The 19027-nt window shown below is 38.5% G+C and overlaps 1 protein-coding gene across 6 annotated transcripts in view; it reads left to right on the forward strand.

The window, feature by feature from the left end:
- The window catches only part of UTRN (utrophin), a 356686-nt gene that overhangs the window by 214359 nt on the left and 123300 nt on the right, over positions 1-19027 (forward strand). The window contains exon 1 of one of the 6 annotated variants that reach the window (XM_032102126.1): positions 12232-13120. The exons of the other annotated variants lie outside the window; for them this stretch is intronic. Coding sequence (XP_031958017.1) covers positions 13067-13120 — 54 coding nt within the window. The 5' untranslated portion in view covers positions 12232-13066. Of the gene's footprint in view, positions 1-12231; positions 13121-19027 lie in introns of those variants that run through there. 6 annotated transcript variants of the gene reach the window in all.

Below are 19027 nucleotides of genomic sequence, written 5' to 3' on the forward strand. Positions count from 1 at the left end.
CAAATAAACCTAAATTGTGTACCTGAGCCTTCATGAACATCTTATTCCCTGATCTCCTTACTTAATAAAAGTAGCAATTAACAGTAATTCTTTCATTCACAGATGCCATTGTACATGTTTTTCAGGCATTATTGCTTTCTAACATAAAGGCTGGTATGTTTTTCTTTTCCTGACAACTTGAGGTACTTTTTTTTTTATCGTTACTACTTGAGCTCTTCTGAGATCAGTACAGCTTTTCTCCACTTTTTTTGTTCTTTTGAGAGATATTGAGGCAACAGCTAAAATGGACATAAAATTCTCTGAAGTCACCTAGCATTTCTAAATGTGCTTAATGTGCTTCATGAAATAATGATGGTCCTTTTTTTTTTCTGGTTCTCCCTTCATTCCCTTCAGAAGTTTCACTAATACTGTTATATTAATTAAGAACAAATCCAAACTGATTTGAGATGTATGTGTCTTGCCATTATCTTCACTAGCAAAATGATATACTTAAAGAGGAAAGAAAAAGTTTTAAACTTTCATCGACATTCATCACCAAAGCAGTTACTTGAAAAAAAAGAAATAAAGTGAGGGGTGTAATGATTTTTATTTAGTAAATGTAGCCCCTTTATGATGCAATGACCTGTGCAGGTTTGCTAAGAATCCCCATGCTTAGACTCATAGGAAATGCAAGTGTCAATTCCCAACTATTTTTGCAGCAACTGTTTTAAGTAAGTTTAAATACTAGTTTATCATTGTACAAAACTTGAGGTACCAGATTTTGTTGTAAAGGCGATTCCAAGTCTGTAGGTGCCTGAAATAACAAAGGTAATCATTATACCCCCTTTATTTGGGGTATGCCTTCCTGATTCTTGTTTGCATGAAATAGGAAGGTAACACCTGCACTTTGTGCAAGGCCACTCTGTCAACTTTTCCAAAGCTGGAAGAATTTCATAGCAGCTTCTGAAGCCAAAATCATTTCCATGTGGTGATAGTGAGAGTCTCTGTCCAGAGATGTATTTACTTTCTACACCACCCAGGCATGGATGTTAGCCCAAATTGACTAGTGAGTACTTTTGGTCTAGGGGGATGCCTGTGTCATATCACTTGGGAGAAAGGTGTTTGCCGCCTTAGATGTAACAACTGTCTCGATAAAGAAGGGTCCTGTTGGGACACTGTAATCTAATTGGAGTACTGGCTGAAATGGAGATGACTGCTGGAAAAAGTCCTGTGCATACAGGTCAAGAGGTGAAAGAAAATCAGTGTCAAAAATCAGGTGAAAGAAATGTTGTGTCGAGGCTGCAAGAACATGACCTGAGCTTCCATTAAGACTAAGAGAAGCCATGTGGAAGTTTAACTGGAGAAAAATTTATTGGGAGCCATGCATCACTGCATCCACTGCTCACAGATCACCTTCAAATGAGTTTGTCTGCAGGTTAAATGAAACTTCATAAATTCCTTTTTTTAGTAGAATTAAGAGCCCACTGACCCTGTCAGAGCATGGAATTTCCAACCTACTGTTTAGACCACTTTCTACACTTTCACTGAAAGATGATTGTGTTGTTGCAGGTGACATTGTAGAATAGAGCTTAATGAAGGAGAAGAACTGTCCGAGCTCAGCTTTCCTTTCTCCTTTTCCTTCTGCTCAAGGTGGTTTTAAATGCCTTTTTGAGTACTCTGTGTAATGGATAAAGCAGCAATTATTCCTTGCCAAATTTATGGTTACTTGATTATTTACATCAGCTGAAACAGGCCAAAATCAATGGGAGCTCTTTTGTGCTTACAGTGAAACTTCATTTTATCCCTGTCAAAGACCTATTTTGCCTCAGCAACTGCTATTGTTGAAGTAGGGCAGAGACTCTTTCCCTGAAGACCTTAAGCCAAATTGCTAATGCTGCTTTCTTCTCTGCTGTTCTAGACAGGCAGTAAACCATCAGAAAGAAAACTAACTTTAAAAATTCTCTACTTGTGAATGTCTTTTGTTATTTCCGGGTCCTCTGTAAGGTAGCTCCATCTCTGCACAAGTGTTAAGCATTTTAAATTCATTGTCCCTCCTGAGTCCCCCTTCTGAGAAATGCCTGGCTTTTTATTTCCACCACTGATCTTTTCTGCTACTCTGTAGAAGTCTCATGTACATTTTAAACATTATAGGCAAAAGGGCTGTCTTAAAAGTGTTCTGCTGTTACTGAGGAAGCTGTTATATATTTAGTTTCATGAATGTTGTACACGAAAACTGCAGTTCACCAGCTGTCAGCATATAATGTAGCTCTGAAAGAAAGTATTTGTGATCATGTCTGACAGCGTGGCCTAGGTACTACTTCAAGTTATATTTAAAGTTGGCTGACTGTGGTGCTAGTTACTTTTTCTATGTAGCAGGGTTTGAACTACCCCATGTTGTCATGTTTTCAGTAGGACCCCAATATGAGCTCAGAACTACTTCATTCAGTTTCAAATTCATGCGTTCCTTAATGTGGGGTAGCCAAAGACACCACAATGCTCACTTCTCAAGGGAGATGTGAGATCAGAAAATATGGCTTTTATCAAGTACTGGAGGAAAATGCACAAGGTTGTTACAGGTGAGGGATTCCTTTAGCAGGTGTTCAGTTTCAGTAATAACAGTTGAGGATTCTTTGTTTTTGAAAGTGTCTGACACAATAAAAAGAAGCTTTTGTCATTTACAGTGACTTTTTGGAGCTATAGAATATTATTCTTTGATGGGCTTCATTTCCTTGCAGGCAAGCTTTCACTCATGTTTGCTTTAGCTTTAGGTGCATAAACACTGGCTTTGCTGAGAAGCATATTGCTTTTAAGGTTCCACAGTCTCAAGGGTTGCTGCAAGTAGTTGGCATCTTTGACAGATGATCCAATGTTGTTTTTTAACAAATCTGCTCTGTTACAAATCTGCTTACTCCTTGTATCCCCTCTTATAATGTATGGAAGAAAAGCAGAGAGGTAAGAGAAACCATGTATGCACAAACATGTGGGTATTTTTTATTCCTTGGTGGTTATTAAGAAGTCTCAGGGTAGTTTAGAGTTGATCTGCGATGACAGTACTGATGGGAAATGCCAGTGACCTGAACGACCCATTCCAGGCTGGTATCTCAGAATATCCCTTGTTTGCTCTTCAAGGAAACAGTGGCTAAGAGTGAAAGGGCATAAGTTTCATCTTGCAGTAGTATACAGTCAAGTTGAAGGTTTTTTTGCTGCTGTTCTTCTTAAAGTGCCTCTAGAATAGTAATATAGTTCAATATGTTGAACAAGTCACATTTAACAGAGTGGTTTTGCAAGACAAGCAACATGCAAGGAAGAAGAGTTTTAGAGAGAGGTACAGCTTGCACATTTGATTGTGCCTTTCTGCCCTGAAATTTTTATAGCTTCATTTTACTAAATATACCAAAGACATGAGACTTTTCAGCTGGATAGGCTTTGGGTATGCTTTAAAATTTTATTTTACTTTAACTTTTAACTCTATTTTTTATTCTTTTCTCCTCTCTTTCTTCATTTTGCATATTTTACAGTGAGTTATCTTTTGCCATGTTGAACCTTTTTCACATTATCACTAAATGGCTGACTAGGCACAAACTTCTAAAATGGAAAATGTAGCAGCAGAAGGGACCTGTTCTGGGAATACATATTGCTCTGGACTATTCAGTTCTTAGCCTTCATCCAGCTGTGTTCCACAGGTGGGGGGAAATGCAAGGGGCAAGTGCCTCTGCTCTTCACAGCTGTTTGAATTATTCTGTTCAAAATGGGTGTGCTCACCTGCCATGCCTTACTAGGCATGCCTACTGCCTTACTCTTCTGCTGGTCCTCTGTGGAAACTCCATTTTAGTAATTATTATTCCACACAGACATGAATATGCCTTGGGTTCTCCCACCCTCACAACTAATGAGGTATTTTTGTTCTGTTATGTTTTATTATATGTGCTCCCTCTCCTCCTTCTCCCCTTGTTGGGACTTTAAGCATGCAGAAAGGCCAACAGAATTTGATCCTACGTGGACCCAACATGGATGAAGTGCTAGCACACATATAATGAACTGTTATATTTCTTCAGCAGTATGACTGCCAGGTGTACTTTTTGTCTCTCATGCCTAGAGTTAAACAGTTTTTATCTGAATCCTCAGAATTGCTAATCTTTCTCTAAATTTTCAGTGTAAAATTTTTTTAAAAATGCTCAATATGAATGAATGTACAGCAGTGGGTATTTTAAAAATTGATTTCCTCAAATTTTCCTATATGCTGACCAGACTTTTTCAGTGCTAGCCAATTTTTTTGTGAAGCAAAGAAAACCCCCAAACAACCCCAAAACCACCTTTCAAGAAGTTACTACCTAATGAAAAGCCAAGAATGGTTTAGTTGCAAGTGCTGTAAGGTGATCCCGTGCTTTTGTGTCCTTGTGAAGTTGACTCGAACCTTCTGTTCTAGGCTTTTGTGTGCAAATTTTCAACTTCCTTCTTCCAGCACAAACTTGGGTGCTTCTCAAAAGTAGGTGGAGTTCTTGACTTTAAATGAGAGTTGAATGAGAATAAAAGCATTAAATAATTCAGTGGAAGTGGAGCTTCTGACTAACATTAAACAATGAAAGTTCTGTCTGAATAAATTTGGGAAACCTATTTGTTTTCTGTATAGTAGCCTGTAATAAAATGGGGCTAGAGGAGCCTTAGGCACGTAGTATTTAAATAAGCTTCTTGTTCAAACCAGAGCAAAAGCTGCAGTTATGGATAATGCAGCTTACATTTTATTTCAAGAATAAATATTATCATAATTTCAATTGTAAATGCTGTTTATTTTTGTCAACAGGCCAGTAATAAGATCTCTGTGAGAGCCTTCAGTTAGCAAAATGACGCAGAATGCAAAAAGATAATAAATCTGTGTGGAGATTCAGTTTAGTGCTTCATAACTTAAATCAGATGGGGTGTTTCGAAAGAAAAGTATGGTTACAGCAGTAGCACTGGAAAATCCAGCAGCAAGCTGTGAGTCTCTGCCTGAGTGTGGGGACAGCCTCCTGTCTGCACAGTGTCTGTTCCCCTAAGCACCCTGTTTTCTGGGCTTTGCTTACCTTGTGCTAAGGGGCGACATAAGTACATAAGTAAACAAGAAGGGATATATTTTTTTTTTCTGCTAGTTTGACACTTGAATAAGCAAACACAAATTTGCTACTAGCAATTATGTATAACTACCTTAAATGAAACAGGATAGGAACTGTATGGTGTGGTTTCGGAAGGTACATCTAAGTGTGTACTTCTTACTGAGACTTTACGTTAATTTCTTACTCTGGTAAATGCTAGGAATAATTTCACAGACTGAATTTAGGGAAAAAAAAGGTGAGAGGTAAGAGACCAAACCAATCTGTGTGAATCAAAGACTGTAGGCAAATTATTCAGGCACTGCAGTGGAGAACATTTCTTGCTGTGGGAGATGCCAGAAAGATCAGCAGCATTACATGAAAAACTGCTCTCAAACATCCTGTTACTTAAGAGCACATGGTATTCCCTTGGAAGTCCTTAGATAATGGTTGTTGGAAGATTTAATGTTAATGAATTTAATGTTAATTAAATTAATAAAATTCAGCTAGAAAACATACAGTGATTGGCTTCCTTGATGCCTCCTGATAAGTCTTTTATTTACTGTTTTTAAATTCTAAAGGCCTTCAGAGGAGGCTTGTCCTTTCTTTCTGTAGTGCTTTCTAACTGCCTTGGAAACTGTTTTTCAGACAGAAGTGAAGGTGTTTTTAAAATAATCTCTTCCATTTGTACTCTACCTTTATTCTTTAACTTGCAGTGCTGCATCACAATTTTTCTATTTTGCCTCACTAATAAAAGTAATTAATATTAATTCCTGATTACATGTGCATATAAAAATATCTGAATAGCAGAACTGTCACTCCAGCACAGATATCTCTCATGGGTTCCTTCGATGTGCTTGAGTTCCAGTCAATGAATGTAAACATGATTCTTCCCAATTGTGTTGGCTATGAAATAGAATCATTTCATCTCTTAACAGCACTGTTAAGGATTTGTCATCCTTGATCAGAACTTAGACTTCTAGGGCTTTTTATTTTACCTGTAACACTTACTGATTTAATAAGTACTAACTTGTTCAGTTAAAAAAAAAAAAAATTAAAACCCTATTCTCTTCATATGTTCAGTGGAGATACAGGAATATAATTTATTCATTTAATTTATCTAACTGCAGAGTTCGAGGATCATTACACAGTTAATGAGAAGAATGAATACTCCTTCTGCATTACAACACTTAGACCCTAATCTTAAAACCAGTTTCTAAGGTTTAATTCTGTGGTTTGAAAATTAATTTAGATGAACACGAGGTTGTCCTCTGGTATCAGTCATAAGGCCTTTAAAAAAAGCCCCCCATCAGATACTCTTCTTTCTCCACTCACAGCAAAAGCTCAGTTTGGTGAAGCATTGTGGGTTGCTGCTTTGATGCAGTTTCCACAGCATGAAAAGATTTATTTTAAATGTTAGTGAAAGATCCCTATAGTCCAGTGTCATTGATCTTTTTTAGTGAACTTTGAAAACAAACAAAACCTTCACCTTTCTGGTAAGTTGCAGTGGTACACTTCAGTATTTCTTGCTTGATTAGGAAATAGACCACCTGTGGTTTGATAGAACCTCTTAGTAGATGGCCATTTGCTATACTACCAAGAGTAATTTTCTTACTGCTCTTCTCGTGTGCAACGTTAAAGTTGATATAGAGGCTCATTCCTTGGTAAATGTTTTAAGAATGCTCACTTCATAGACAAAAAGTTACTTGAAATTGCACCAAGTACATTGCTTTTAACTCTTTTAAAATGCCTAGCCAATATTCAAATAACAGAAACGGTGGCTTTTGGAAAGCTTACACTGAAGCGTATTTTTATGGCTGAGAATAGAGTTTTCATTGGATAGGGAGAGTCCCATTCTCAGGGGCTTTCAAAAAGACCATAAAACCCAAAAATCAACTAGATCCAGGTAATACTTCTCCTTCCTGCAAGATAAGGCCACTTAGTTAACTGAGAATATAAGACAAGCTAGGGCATAATATATGGGCAGACTGAGTCAGAAGGTACTTAACCTTGGAGTGTGGCAAAATGATAAATTACATAGGATAACTGAAATGGCACTGAAACCATGTTAGGCACTTGAGTCTAATGCTATTGGTAAGAAGTGAAATAAGAGGAAACTGCAATACATTATTTGAATGAGATTTTAATCCACAGATACTGAATTAGTGCTGTAGAATTTAAGATGTCTATCAATTATTTAATACAAACTCTGAAATTAAAATGTATTTTTTGTGGTCTTTCCACTACTTGGATTGAGTACTTGTCTAAAAAATACTAAATTAATCATCTTTTCATTGATCAGTTTTAGTATCTCGAGAGATGGGTATCCTTTACTAAGTAATAAATATATGAATAAGCCTCTTTTCAAGATGTATAATATGCATGGACTTAATGAGGCTTTTATTGCACTAAGCTGTCAGAAAGCTATAAAACTTTTTGTTACAGTCAAGAAAATTTTTAAGGAAAACGTTTGTCAGGTTGGGCCAAAATAGTGGAAGTTGAATTTCTCAGACTTGGGAAACTGGATATTTACTCTGGGTGTGGGTTAATGCTGCTTGTAGAATCTTTTTTTGGATGTGTTGCTTTGGCAGTCTGTCATGTTATATCACCACTAGATAGTCACCTTCTTTTCAGTTTTACCCTTTTAAATAAAAATGTTCATATCTAAGATAATGTGTTTATTTCATTTCCGTGGAAAGAGAACAGTGTTAAAAATGCTATTTAAGACAGACCACGAGGTGCCCCGACACTTTCTGATTTCCAGTCTGATTATTGCAAGCAAACACCAGTGTCTTATACCTTAAGAAGGGAAACAAGGAGGAAAGGCAACTAACAGTTTTAGCAGGAGGCTTCCCCAGTGAAGTCTTTATGGACTGCTGGTAAGTAGGAACATTTTATTTAGTCACCAGTACTTACCAGAAAGTAGCACCTGATGAGGAAATTCCTGCCTGGCATAAAAGCCAGATTTCTTCCATACTCTCTGCTGCCTCCTTCATTCTGTCATTTAGGGTTATGATTCAAATCTTCATGTTCTGGTCAGTCCCTTAAGTGGAATTTAAATCTTGGTCTGTTGTTCAGTAAATTTTGTAATGCCCTATGCATGAAGTAGATGCCATGGTGGTACTTTTCCTACATACTTCCCTCTGACATCTAATTTCTTTTAGTTATACTCCAAGTATGAGATATTTTCTTCTTTTGTTGTGTTTTGAGTATATTTGAAACATTCTGCTTTTAGGGCTGGGTTCTTCTGGGAAGCGCAAAGAACACAAGAGTTTATATTTAAGACTAAATCATTATAAAATCATGGTCGATTCATAAAGCTGAAAGCCATGTGCTGTCCAAACAAGTTAAAAATAAGAGGGCAAAAAAGCCCACCACCAAACCACCCAGTCCTCTACTAATCTTTCATGGCAATACAGCACTGCCTGTCATCAACACTACATCTAGAATTCTACTGGATTTTGTTCTTGAGATTTAAAGTCTTGTCTCATTTGTTTGAGGAAGGCCTGAATGTGTCTGGTTGATCCCTGTAAAAATACCTTCCAAGGCAAACCAATGCCTTTAGTCATAGAGGGAAAAAAAAAAAAAAAAAGACAAATCCAATGGTTGCAGTGCCTTGCTCTAAGCTCTAGGAATGTTCATGTAATTCATGATCTGCATTGCAATTGCCACTGTAATAGATACCGAACTGGTAATTTTGGTAATCATATTTATGTCACTTTTGTCTTATCCTGCCACTTGTAGCTCTCTATTGTAAGAATTTTATTTGTCCATTTGTCCTGATGAATTGCTAGTCCTTGAGGTACTATGATGCTTAAGTGATTTGACTTCTGGCAGAGGTTATCAGTGAGCCTCTGCTTGATTGAAACCTTTATGTTGGGTTCAATTGATAATAAGCCTCAGTGTAGGATTGACCTTGCTGGAGCAGTGTGTTAACTCTGTATTGTAAATGCTGACCTGCTGTAGGAAGGGAGAGGGCATTTCCCCCTCCTGGTCTGATCAGATTGACACCAGATATTTTTCAAGGCAGGTGAAAATAGCGCAGTGCTTTTGAACTGCTGGATTTTTTGTGTTCCTGCCTGAAGCTGCATGTCTTGAGAGAAAACAGGATGTATTGACTTGCTGTAACCGCCAGTTGACCTCTGTGCCCTTTACATCTGAGTCACATAGGGCAACGCTCTTCTTTTTATCTTTTTGTTGTCATTACTTGCTGTTGTGAGTCACATAAGATGTATGTATGTTCCTAGTATAAACAACCTCATTAATTTACTCTTAAGGTTCTTGCTGTTTTTTATTTTTCCATTTTTCTTCTAGAAAAAGTAAAAAACCTTCCCCTTTCTTTAGTTTGCATTCCAAAATCAAGTTGTGTTTAGCATGACAGTTTTCTTGCGTATTTTGCACATCATCTCAAGTGTGAAGCAAATTCTTTATTGTATACGTATCTAATGTTGTTTCACACAGTAAAGTCTCAAAGACTTTTATCTTTTCTGAAATGGAACTTTAGAGGTGTGTGTAAGATCATCTCCAAGTTGATCAGGTATTTTTATTTCAAGTAGAAATGGAATAACTTTTTTCCTCCTTATCTAGGCTTGGTTTCATTGATTTTGCTGGTTCATTTGCAGTATCTTAACATTCAGTTGCTTCTGAATTTATACTTGATAAAAGTAGGGGGGTTTTAGTTAATTCTTTGCAGTAATAAGGTTTTAGTTGTGAAATTCTGCTATTAGTTCTATAATCTCTGCATTATGCCTTGCTAAATGATGAGGCTCTTAAGCCTGGATTTGTGGGGTGTGCACTTCAGAACCCACACCTAAAAACAATTTCCAGCAGATGTGATCGTAGTTGTGTGTTACAGGCTGCTGTGCTGACCATCCTTTTCCTGCCATTGATAGAAGTGCTTTTCTTTTGACAGCCCTTGCATTTTGCAGGCTGCCATTAGTAACATTACCAATGGCTATAAAATGCTGTTAGCTGGTTGTTTTATTTTTATCCAGTTTTATGTTCTTATTTAAGACACATGAGAAAATGCACCAAACCACTCTAATACCAAAAGTAACAAAAAGCTTCACTGCACATAATCTTCTGCAGCAGTATGTTGTTTCCAGCGTCTTAAATTCCCAGTTGTGGGTCTTAGCATCTACAAGAGCACTTTGGAAGGATGCTTTGTTACAGCTGGTGTTGTGCTTGTTTTCAGCTGTAGATCATGAGAGCTTACACTCTAAAATGTGAATTTGTTTGGACTCTACAATTCAAATATTTCATCTGTGTAATAACAGTAGTTTTCAGTATAAAATTTGCATTTTTGTTGCCAACAGTGTATGCAGAGCTATTTTTAAACGAAATTGCGATGAAACTGATCAAGAAAACTTTAAAAACTTTAGTAGCAATAAGTAATGTAAAGTGGTCTTAAAATGTACGTTGTATTTTTGGAGCTTACGATCTGACATTGTCATATCTACAGAACTGCTGGCTGTGCAGAAGCTATATTAAACCCATGTCAGCGTAGAACTTCAGTTACTTTATTGTCTTCTACAAATTCACAATTTCTCAAATACTGCAGTGTGCTTTCATGTGAGAGAGCGACTGAAGAAGTCGTTATTCAGTACAATTTTCAAAGCTCTTTTGCTGGCAGCATTGGTCCAACATCTTGTGTATACATAAATATTTGATAACCTTTTATAGAATTATGTAGAATGGTACGTGTGCACCTTAGAGGGCATTTCATTTGCATCTAATAGTGCTGAAAGATCTAGAATGTATGATTTCTTTGATTAAAAATGAAAATTGGAAAACAAGTTATCTAAGTATGAAACCTGAGACCAAACGTATAATTAATGTTGTATATTTGGATTCAGTCCTGGAGTTATGAAGCTTCATTATAATCCAGCCTGACACCCATTTTTATTTATATGCACTAACATCTCTGAAGTGGATCTAAAGGCTGTTCATTTCTGATTTGCACAGGGGTTTTTTTCCAAGAGCAGCAGAAGGCCTTAGTGTGCAGGGGAATAGGATCCAAACTTTGTCTTGAAGGAGAAGGAAGGAGATTCTCAAATAGTGATTCTCGTTATAGCTCTTTCAGAATGGTTTTACTTTTTCACTCTAATTTGTTGTTTTTCCTTCTGTAAATAGTTAATTTGGAAAATAATAGTATGTGAACATGATAAATAGGCTTTTTGCTTGCAGAAGCAGTGGAATAAATTCAGACTGTTTGAGCTGATCTGTTATATGGGCAGTAAAGCTGTTTTAGTTCTGTCACCTTTGGAAAATTTTCCTGAGTTTATTTTGCAAGCACTTCTGCAGTTTGTGTAATATGCCCACATAAAACATACAGACAGGAGGCAAAGTACAAATAAACCAAGTAAAAATCCTGCTAATGTCAATATTTTTTCCCCCCCTTCAGAGTTATTTGTAAAATCCCGACCCATACTAGATATATTAGTATAATCCACTAGCTCAGAATAATTTTAGGGATAGTTTTGCTACTGGTCAGTTCATTGGTACTTCATATGATGGTTGGGTGAAATAAATAAAAGTAAAAGCAACATGCGCTACCCAATGTGTTCATAGGAGAATTAGTTGTAACGGGTTTTGCAAGTGATGGGTTGCTGGTTTGGTTTTAATTACACATTTGCTGACTTGCTGGCAGCTATTACTGAATCTGGTTTTGGTGGTTGAGTAATGTGTGTTTGTGCGGAAGGCATTAATAGCAGCTTAAATAGGCCTTCACATGCACACAGGGTTTCCAGTGGGAATGGTTTGAAATGGAGTGATTTCCTCACAGCCACCCATGGGGTGTCAGGTTTCCCGCGGCCGAGCAAAGGCTCATATGGAAAACAATCTGGCTGCGCCGAGCCTGCCCTCCTGAGCAGCCCCAGCTCGCGGTGGCTTTGTGCGGCACTGGTTGCTTTTACAGCTCCAAAGCTTGCTCAGTGACTGAACAGCCACCTTTCCATTTGAGGGGAAGGAAAAGGGGGTGAGCAAGGGGTTTTGGTCTGGGGTTTCTGCAGCCTCAGGGGTGGTGGTGGTTTTCCAACGGGGAGGCCTCCAGGAAAGGGGAGTGTGCTTGGCTTTGGAGCAGCACCAGGGCTGCTGGAAGGGAGGATGCTGATTACAATAATAAACAAATGCCGGGGATAGATTACCACACGGCCGTCAGAGCAGACGGCACCAAAGGAGGAGATCCCCAGTGAAGGCTTTGGAGGTTGCAAGCAGGATCCTTTGCTGAACGTTTTTCTTTTTTGCATAGACAAAGAAAGCTACTTTTTAGACGACTTCTAATGGGCCTTGGCTTTTCTGTGGCACAGCATCTCCTGGGTGAAGTGAAGAGGGCTGGAGGTACCTGGTTACTGCTGTAGCAGCACCAGCCCATGGTGCTGGCTCTGAGGAAGGCAGAGGAGAGATGGCCTTCTGTCTGGTCACACTGTGTTTCCTAGGATGAAGTGTGCTTCATCCCACTTCAACTTGTCTGAGAAGCTGGTTTTTGATGCTTTCCATAGACAGAAATTTCTCTTGGTTTTTTGTTTGTTTGTTCTTTTTTTTCCCCTTGAATGGAGCAACATGGAAGGACTTGTTCCTCCTCTCCACCCATCATATACCAGCAGGTTATAGTTTCTCTCACTTGGGGTCACTGAGACCAAACACTAACCTTGAGGCCTGCAAGAAGCACTTGGATCCTGCAGGCCGTTGCTGAGGTGAGCTGGAGGCAGTCCTGGAGAGGTGTGGAGACAAGGAGATCCCCACAGTGCCATGAGGTCAGGACTACCCTGCAAGGAGCAGCACCCAGTGTCGGTGGCTCACCCCTGGGTGCCCAGCCCATGGGAAGGAGCCGGGACAGGGAGACTGTGACAATGGCACTGTGTGAACTGTTCCCAGGGAAACGCAGCCCAGGAGAGAGACGCGCACTGGAGCGCTTGGAGTATTTTGGGACTGTATAGGTGGAAAAAGAGAGAAACTTTCTGAAGGCTATAGACTCGGCTTGGAGGACGTACCAGGAAAATGTAGGCTTCAGGAGACACTTAATGATGATTGGCCTGAACTTCAGCTTACGTGAGTTGCTGACAAAATTTGAAAAGGTATGGTAGGCACTTGCACACATGCCTTTGAAAAAGGCTATATATGCTTTTGAAAACTACACTGTAAATAAAAAGGGCAGGTTGATGTTTAACCTAGGTTTTCTGTGTTGCTGTTTATGTCCTCATGTGTACCGTGTTTATGGAAATCTAATGTTGCTTATCTTCCCCATTTCAGGTCCTACAAGATTACTTGTAGAGCATGTCCTCTGATTGTGGGCATTTTTATTTACTTATTTATTTATTTTAAATTCCAAAGGACATGAAGAACAGTTTGGGCTTTGCTAAGCCAAGGGCGTAAGGGGACATTACAGGCTGCCTGTGACCTTGTTCCACTATTGACATAAAGCTAGTGCTCTGGAGTTTGCTGTTAAATTTAGATGAGTGATATTTTAGTCAAATTGGACAGATCTCATGATGGCTTTTATAAGTAGAATTATTTCTAGTAAATATGCAACTTTCCCACTGTTTCATCTGTTCTTTTATTCCAACTAGTTACTCTTTCTCTTACCAGGTTGTTTGGTAACAGTAATGCTGAGAGGCAGGAGGTTTGGCTTTGCAGTGATTGTGCTGATGAGCAAGAGACATGAGAATGTTAGAGAACAGATTGTTTTCATCTGTTTGTCAGCACTTCCAGTGAAACTTCATTTGCATGCTTGTAACCACTGTTAGATTTGCTTTGTCTTTTTTTTCGCTGTATGAACTTCCTATGTTCTGCAAGACTGCAGTCCGTAACAAAATACAAAGTAGTTTATTTACGGATTAAGATAAAACACCTTAAAAATGTGGTCACACGGTAGGAGAGCAGTTTGTAATGCCTGATTCTGTGTTTTTCTAAACTTCAGTTTGTTCTTTTTTTTTTTAAATGTAAACCAGCATTCTCCTCCTCAGTAGTTACCAGTTTACCAGTTTTGTTTATCAGGGAGAGGTATACTTGAGACAGGCACTATTCAGGGTCCCACCAGCATGACTCTTCCAAAAGTAGCTAAGAGTAACAGCAATAGCATTTGTGACACGATTTCTTCATTGTGTAGGTCACTGGCTCCTCTCTTGCTCCTTGTCTGTCATCTGGGCTTCACTCTTCTCTTGTAGAGGCTGCTGTGGTAGCCTGTAAAGATTAGGACACGTGCCGGACTCTGACATGCTTCATGACTTCATTAAGAGAGAAGTTTTTAACCAGTGTTTCTAGTATTTTGTGAATCCTACAAGCCCAGTATGGATGCCCTATATATAAACTCCAGGCTCTCCCCTGTGACTTCGAATATTCCAGTGTTTATTTTATCTCAAAGGAATTGATCATAGCAATTCTCAACGAAACCGAAACTTAGAGGTCTCACAGCTCTGGTGTATTTTTTAGCTTGAAGCTTGCTGTGAAATTTTGTTGTCTACTGTGCTGAAATTTGTCATGCAACATAGAAGGATATTTTGGTGCTGGAGAAGAAGGTTAGCATTTTATTTGGTGGACTTTGATCACAAATTCTAAAATTTTAATCTGTGCTTATTTAGCAAGTTTTCCTTTTTTTTTTTTTTTTTTTTTTTTTTTTTAAATTTTATAACAAGCTCCCCTCCTCCCCTGCTTCATCTCTCCCTCTTATGATTCCCCACACGCCCATCCTGTCCTTCCTGAGGTGTTTGCTGCCAGGAGAAACAGCGTTATGACAGCGATCCTGGCTTGTAAGCTCCTTTCAGCTCTCTGGATTCATTAATATATGTTCTACAGAGAGAATTATGAGTGCTGTTACTGTGGCCATAATGCAGAAGCCAGATGGCATTTGCAGAAGCTTGCACGGCACTCCCTTCCTATGCGAAAGCAGAGTCACATTACACTGCAGTAGGCAGGGCTGCTTTGGTTTTGTTCAGTCATAATTAGGTGACTGCTGGAATCAGTATTAACACATTTATGGTGCCTCTCAGATGTTGAGTCTATGCCATGCAATGGAGCCACAGAGGTTGTTGAAGGCAGTCTGGCATTCTCAGCCTTCCTGTAAGTGCATCATCATTCTTGTGATAAAATGAATCTTTAACTACACCATATGTCTGTCACCTCTTATGGTACCATCCAAGAGGCTTAAGTGCAAGTCAAGACAACATTTTAGAAACTTGATGTGTTGGTGCAAGGCATTTGGTAGTACAAGTCTTTAAAAATTAGAAGTGAAAAATGTCCAAAAGTTTTTTTCCCCCAAAAAAGTTCTTTTTTCTTCATGAAATATCTGAGAGTTTAAGTAGTAATTATATTTCTGTCATATCTACAGCCAATTGATTTGTAAATTGCTTTGATCTTACACTATAGTTGCAGTGGCTGTAGTGATATCCAGTATGGTCTGTGTATGACACTTGAGAGAGGTTTAATGTCCATCTTTATACACATTTCTGGCATTGGTGGGTTTAAGATAAGGGCAGTTCTGCTTTAAGGTGTTCAATGCGTACTGCTCTTCTGAATGTGAGTTCATTATGGACTGATTGCTTAACAGAAACTGCTGCTGCAGTCAGGCCTCTGAGACAGCAGATGGGATGAGCCTTTCTAAAGGCATGACTGTCCTCTGACATCAGAGAGTTCCTGGATGAGATGAGATTTTTTAGCCATCTTTTTACAAGAACATTTTTTTTTTTTCCTAGCTACCCCTAGCATTTTTAAGGCTGAAACAAATAAAAGTCCAATTTCCCTTTCACAATGGCCACTTTCGTACACCTCTATGATGCTCTAATTCTTACTCCTTTCTTAAGAGTCATCAGAAAGTGAAAAGCTCCAAGTAAAGCAGAGGCTAAAAGGAGTAATATCTGACACAGCAGTGTTCCAGAGGCAGTTGGCAGGAGCAGGTAAAATGTATCTGGTTCAAGATAAACTAAACAATCTGTTATTAAAAAAGAAAAAAAATCCATTCCTTTGCTACCTGCTGTGAGACCTCAAAGAATGATGTTCTGGCTGTTGTCTGTGGCATGCAGTTATGTCCTTTGGTTGGCATTGACATTTTTCTTCCAGCTGTTCGAGCTGGAAGATTTTTCTGCAGATACTTTGATGAGCAGTCATCACATTTATTCCTGACCTGTGAAAGAGACAAGTGCAGCGTTTCTGTAACTGTGTCTTTGCTGACTTGAAGGTTGCCAGTGAAGGCAAATGGGCAGTCATTTTCATGGGACTTGCAGTTCTATTCACCTGGCACAGAACTCTCTGGCATGATTTGCATTGGGTGCAAGACGTACAAAACTGTTCTGGCAAAATAGCCTGGGAGTAACTTTTGCTAGGGAAAATGCAGTTTTTCAAGCTGATTTTGGTTTGTAAAGAGTCAACTTCAACCCCACTAATTCCTTTTAAGATAAACATGTGGTTTGAAAGCCACAACAGAATGCCTGTCTCTGGCTTGTACCTGGGGATTAAAAGGATGTAGTACTCAGTGTGCCAACACAAAATGCTGCCAGGCTTGTTGCACAGCATCAGCATTGTACCTGTATGTCCATTTCTTGCAAGCCATGTGTGGTTTGTGTGGCATAACTTGTTATCCCTGATCTGTGGTCAGATGTTTATGAAAATTCAGTGGAATTCTGTTTCCTAATAAACATAAAAATAATTGGAGTGTAATGCAGAATTTTGCTGTATATAGTGGGTTTAAAAAACATTGTAGTAAAACATTGATGAGTCCTAGCTTAAAACCCTCTGTGAAGTTATAGTTTGGTACAGAATGCTATTGACTTTTTTCTTGAGAGACTAAGTTGAGTTTTGTGGCCTACATGTAAGAAAAATTTAATTAAGGGTTCTTGATAATAATCTCTTTAATGCTATGGGAACATGTTTATTTCCCTTACGGAATAAAATAACTTGCTTGTTTTAGATCCTTGTATAATTACCCCAGCATTTTTAATAGTGCAAATTCAATAGAGTAACATTTTGTATATTTTAAAATGCGTCATTTCTTCCACTCTAATTTGGCCATGGAGTTTTCTTCCACTAGTTGTGTTTTTATCTTCAGCAAAAGTGTTTGGGCCCCATAAAAAGGGAAATAACTTTGCCTGTATTACCGTCTTTACTGGTATGTTGCCAATACAGACAAAAAAAATCTGAAAAAAACATGAGTAGAAGTGAATCTGTTAATAGCTTAGGGGGTTGCAGAGTGAGTTAGAGGCCCTCTGGACTCATGATTTAGAAAAAGACACTAGAATGCCCATCATCATGGGAATGCTGTTGGTTTGGCTTGGAGGTTTTTTTGCCTTTATAAAGCATTGATAGTTTCCAAAGGACAATTATGCCTAATGTTGTAACTGCTTTTAACATATCCTTGCAGTCTGTAAGAAGGAAAGACAAAAGTTTAGTAGCTGGTTGATCTTGGAGCTGGGCTCTTAAGTTTGGTTCTGTTCCAGTTATCGTCATATACCTTCTTTTACTCTGGGCATGTCACTCCAGTCTGCCTTTGGGCTGTTCTAGTAGCAACTTCAAAGGGAGTCAGCTGTGTCTTTGGGTCCTTTTCAGTATTGCCATCTGTAGCCTTACTGAGTGGCACATATTTATGAATTCTTTAAAAACATGCTCTTCGGTTGTCATCACATGGCAATTTAGTATTTTATTTGGTAGAAGTTAAAGCAAGAAGTAGGTTTCTTATGGAGACAAGGTTTAAAATCAAATCCAAACATAAAATGAAAGCTTGAGTCCTGCAGGAAGAAAGGTAAAGAGGGAGAGAAGCAAAGAAGTCAGAGAAGCTTCAGAATGGAAACAGAATTTTGAAATCACCAGACCAAAGTAGAAAAAGGCAGCAGCTTGATCTTAATACTTCAAAGGAATTTAAGGGAAGTGGCAATCTTCTAATATCTGGCTACGGTTAAGAACATATCTAAATGCCAATCTAGTTATTTCTTCTCCTTTCAATCTTTCAAACTTTGGAGCCTTCACCTTGATTTATATATGAATTCTTTCCTCAAAAAGCTTTCTTCTAATTCAGGGCATTAATCCTGCAAGCAGTTGGCATGTGAACAAATACATTGACCTCATACAAGAAATTATCAATCCAGTTTAACAGATAGGTGCTCGTAAATGTTTGCAAAATTAGCAAAATATGGCGTCTCTGTAGGAGTGCCTCAGAAAAAGTTGATAAAGCAAGACATTTTCTGTTTATAGTGTATTTCTTTAGTTTTTGGGGTTTTTTTTCTGTTGTGTTCTTGTTTTGTTTTTCTTTTCTCTGTCCTTTGATTTGTTTCACATGCACTGGGAGACCACTCTGGCCCAGATCCCTTTAGCATTGGGCTAAGGGCAGTGATGGAGTTTCACAGCTGTATCCCCTCTTTACGTGGCAAAAGCAACAGAATTTTTCCCTCTTCTCCTGCATACTCCAGTGTGTTGCCCCTGTGACTCTGAATATGGGAACTTCCATGTGATGATAGGGGGAGTGTTCAGAGTTTCTTCCAAAGTATTGTAAAATTGAAAGTGGATTAACTCTTGCTAGAATTAATCATCACTGGGGCCTGAGCAGGCATAATCAACTTTTTTCATCCCATTTTTTGCCTCATAGAGGACAAAAGAGAATCAAAGACCAAGAAAAAGGCAGGAGAAAGAGAAATAATAGATTAGGAGGAACATAAATTGTGGGGTTTACAGAATGATAGAGTTCTTTCCACTTTGAATAAAGAAATTTGAGGGGAGGGCAACCACATGTTTACAAATGAGAATTGAAGGACTTTGATAACACAGTGAATAAAGGAGAGAATTACCAATTGCTACCAATTACAGCAGTCTTAAGATAAGATGGGAGCCCATCATCCAGAGGACAATACGTGAATAAAAATCCAGATGTTTTATATCATTATTGGAGAATACCTAACTTATTGTGTCCATTTCTTGCCATTAACCATTTTTCACATCCCACCTTCCTGCTCTACTTCTTCCACATGCACACTGATGTGGCATATGTTAGTTGAATTTCTCTC

This window comes from Corvus moneduloides, chromosome 3 (assembly GCF_009650955.1).
Source record: "Corvus moneduloides isolate bCorMon1 chromosome 3, bCorMon1.pri, whole genome shotgun sequence".
Lineage (NCBI taxonomy): Eukaryota > Metazoa > Chordata > Aves > Passeriformes > Corvidae > Corvus > Corvus moneduloides.